General features: G+C 53.6%; 1 protein-coding gene across 1 annotated transcript; it reads left to right on the top strand.

The window, feature by feature from the left end:
- Window positions 1-285: 285 nt before the first annotated feature.
- On the top strand, window positions 286-1,971 carry LOC136528884 (UDP-glycosyltransferase 72B3-like). Its single transcript, XM_066521880.1, has one exon. The coding sequence runs from the start codon at window positions 369-371 to the stop codon at window positions 1,779-1,781; it is 1,413 nt and encodes a 470-aa protein (XP_066377977.1). The 5' UTR covers window positions 286-368; the 3' UTR covers window positions 1,782-1,971.
- Window positions 1,972-4,195: the final 2,224 nt, after the last annotated feature.

The raw sequence follows: 4,195 nt of genomic DNA, 5'->3' as shown, positions 1-4,195 counted from the left end.
ACATTGATGATGACTAGCACGGTTGTTCAGAGTCATCAATCAATACATCAATCTGCATCAGATGCGTGCATGTGGGGCGTGACGACGGTCACGCGTGATGTCACGACCGAAGCTTCGGCTGAAGCCACCCCGCACGGTCATACGCTGAGGACCAGCCTGCAGCCGCCGTAGGACCCTCAATGATTGAGGGCTTAAAGCGAAGTCAGAGGAGCTTTTTGACTGATCGCGTCTGCTGCATGCGTATAAAAACGCAGCACACCAGCACGCAAAACTCTCAGCACACCAGAGCCAGATCGACCTCCGTCTCCGTCTCCGTCTCTTGACTGTGCGCGCGCAACAACCACCCACCGGCCGGAAAAACCACTCGCATGGAGACCGGCCCTCCGCACGTGGCCATGCTGGCGACGCCGGGGATGGGCCACCTGATCCCGCTCGCGGAGCTGGCCAAGCGCCTCGCGTCTCGGCACGGCGCCACGGCGACGCTCATCACGTTCGCGTCCACGGCGTCCGCCACCCAGCGCGCGCTCCTGGCGTCCCTGCCGCCCTCCGTCGCCTCGCGCCCGCTCCCGCCGGTGGACCTCTCCGACCTGCCCCGCGACGCCGCCATCGAGACGCTCATGTCCGAGGAGTGCGCGCGCTCCCTGCCCGCGCTCACGCGCATCCTCTCGGAGCTCAGGGAGACCACCCGCCTCGTCGCGTTCGTCGCCGACCAGTTCGGGATGGACTCGTTCGACGCCGCGCGCGACGCCGGCGTGAGCACGCGCTGCCTCTTCATGCCCATGAACCTGCACGCGCTCTCGCTCGTTCTCCGCCTCCCGGACCTCGCGGCGTCTGTCGCCGGCGAGTTCCGGGACCTCGCCGAGCCGGTGCGCCTGCCCGGCTGCGTGCCCGTCCCGGGGTCGGACATACCCTCGCCGCTCCAGGACAGGTCCAACCCTTCCTACATGGTGATGGTGCACCTCGCCAAGCGCTACCGTGAGGCTGATGCCATCCTCGTCAACTCCTTCGACGCCGTCGAGCCTGAGGTTGCCCAGGTGCTCCGCCAGCCAGAGCCCGGCCGGCCGCCTGTGTACCCTATCGGCCCGCTGATACGGCAGTCCGGAGCGATTCCACCATCGTTTCCGCGTGCGGCGTGCCTGGAGTGGCTCGACCGGCAGCCGGCCAGGTCGGTCATCTTCGTCTCGTTCGGCTCCGCCGGCGCGTTGCCAAAGGAGCAGATGCACCAGCTCGCGCTTGGCCTGGAGCTCAGCGGGCAGCGCTTCCTCTGGGTGGTGCGCAGCCCCAGCGACGAGGGCACGCTCAGCGACAACTACTACAATAATGCAGAGAGCAACAAGGACCCCTTCGCCTACCTCCCGGAAGGATTCCTGGAGAGGACAAAGGACGTGGGTCTCCTGGTGCCGTCGTGGGCACCGCAGACACAGGTGCTTGCCCACACGGCCACCGGAGGCTTCCTGACGCATTGTGGGTGGAACTCCACGCTAGAGAGCCTGGTGCACGGCGTGCCGATGCTGGCGTGGCCGTTGTTCGCCGAGCAGCGGCTAAACGCGGTGATGCTGGCGGAGGGGGCAGGAGCTGCGATACGGCTGCCCGAGCGGAAGGATAAGGAGACCATCGCATCGGTGGTGAGGGAGCTGATGGTAGGGGAAGGGAAAGGAGCCATGGTGCGGGTGAAGGTGGCCCAGCTGCACAAGGCTGCGGCAGAGGGACTCCGTGAGGGTGGTGCCGCCACGACGGCACTTGATGAGGTGGTGGACAAGTGGGAGGCAGAAGCGAACTAGAAGGTGCCCATGAGACCATGACCACTTAGCAATGCAATCCTCTCCCAGCGTTCGTGTTCTTTCAAATCATGAGCTATCAGCGTTCGTGTTCTTTCAGATTCCTTAATTATATGTATGCATTGATTAAGTTAATTTACAGAGAGGACCAGTTCGGTCGCTTCTTACATGGTTACATGTGAAGGGTTTGAGAAATTCGTGATGTTTATTTCATCTTCACTTGTGTGGTCATGTCCAATAATCATTGGAATATGCCCATAGAAACATGCGTCGTCATAGATTACTTTACCGCCAAAGGGTTGCTCGTTCCGATTACGTGATAGATTTCTGACATTTTATCTCTTCATCAGAAATCTAATAATTTATCACGTTTCCTCAGCTTCAGTCGCCTGAGCTCTCAGACGACGTGTAGAGAGCACCGTCCGCTACTTTGTTGCTGAGCTGATGGAAGGAGGTACAAAGCGAATGACCACTGCTTAGCAAACGTCGCCTGATTTTCTTGGAAAAACCAGGCGCCTGTACAATAGCAACTCCCTCTTATTGATGTTATGGATACAATAATAGGATGGCAATTGGTTGTACTTCTTTTGTCGTGATATAGTTTTAGGTAACTTACGAACTTCTCGTACGTGTTTGAATTGGCCTTTCAGTTTATAAGTATATAAATGGGTGAAAGCACTATGTGGGAAAAGAAAAATGGTGGAACTATTTTCTGTGGTTTCATTGGTTGTAATTACAAATGATGATCAACTACATACACAAAGCTTGTGTTCATGGGATGATGATTATTACAAATGATGACGTCGATCGCATGCATTGGCATATCGTCCTGTATGGCAGGACGGACACCAGCGGATCGATCGCGATCTACTACTAAACTGTGCGTGCCTGGCTGAATCTCAGCCAAGAATGCAATAATAAAGCCAAACAACTACAAACAGTAAATTTTGGCACTTATTATTACTCAATCATGGGTTTATTTGGTCGTGGCCTCGAGGGAAGCTCAGGTCGTATCGGCCACCAACACCGCAAGCAGTAAATTTTGGCACTTATTATTACTCAATCTCGTGGCAGATTTCTGTGCTTGTTGTTTTCTACTTTTTTAGCAAATCAAAAGTAGCCACGTAGCATGTCACACAAGAGAGAGAGTGAAAACGAAAATACAGCACATATACGTCACATAATAGCTTTTGAAAGATTTTGATATTCCTTATCTTCCGCTTTCAGAAAATCTGCCGCATCATCAAAGGAAAAAAAAACAGCACATTTACAACACAAATACACCACATATGCAGACAATAGGAAACACCTCAGAAAGCACATATGTTTCTCTAGGACAAACAAGAAAGATCATTGTTTTTTTAGGAACACATACTTTATTACCACCATGATCTGGTCGAGAACATTTCTCTAGGACACCATTATATTGGCATAACAACATTTCCTCCTAGAAGCCATAAGTCTGAAACATATAAACTAAATTAAGAATCCGAAACGCAGAGAACACAAAGAAAAATTGAAGCACCTTAAACACATATAAACTCTTTTATTTTTCCTCGAACAGAAATTAGATGCACATGTGGAGATAATCTAGTAAAGTGTTCTGCTTCTTTGAACCCAATGTTTCACGCGAGATGCAGGGGAAGCAAAGGCAGACGCCTACCTGACGCTACTCCTGCAATTCCCACAAGGTAAATACCAGAATGCAGGCGCGGATAGGATTCACAGCTGAAATATATTTCTAGCTGCTATAATTCCCAGAACTGGCAACGATGCAACCCTCCCTATGCCAAACGAAATAAAATTGAGGAAGCGAAGCCACGCGCAGGCAGACAACAAAAGAACTTGCCACCTACCTCGATACGCGTCAACAACGCCGCTGCCAACAATGCCACAACCACTCCAGACGACCACGCTCCTGCCGCCGCCGTTGCCAACAACTCCGCAGCCGCCACAACCAACGCCAACACTGCCGTAGCCGCCACAACCAACGCCAACACCGCCGACAGATCCATCGACCCCGTCGCCGCCCACAACTCTGCAGCCGCTGGCAACGCTGCAGCCGTGTCGCACTCCTGAGAATATAAGAATTTCAAAATTGAACCAGCGGACATACATAGAAAAAACAGAAACACAACCTACATGGGCCGGCACAGGAGAGTGAGATACCACTTACAACCTAGGAGGACCACGCGTAGCGCGAGTGGTGGGAGACCGAGTCTGGCTTCCTGCCCACCAGCGTTCGACTATAGATGTCCATCGGGCCAGCCTGGCCCGGCACGGCATGGGCCCATGCCAGGCACGGCCTGATGGGGGTTGGGACGGCATTGGTGTCTCACTCTCACCTTGGGATTTTGTTCGTATTTGTTTCTGGTAGGTCTGGGAGTTGGGTATATGATGTGTTCGTTGTTTACGAG

Source organism: Miscanthus floridulus, chromosome 19, assembly GCF_019320115.1.
Source record: "Miscanthus floridulus cultivar M001 chromosome 19, ASM1932011v1, whole genome shotgun sequence".
NCBI lineage: Eukaryota > Viridiplantae > Streptophyta > Magnoliopsida > Poales > Poaceae > Miscanthus > Miscanthus floridulus.
This window is presented reverse-complemented; position numbering and strand designations above follow the sequence as displayed.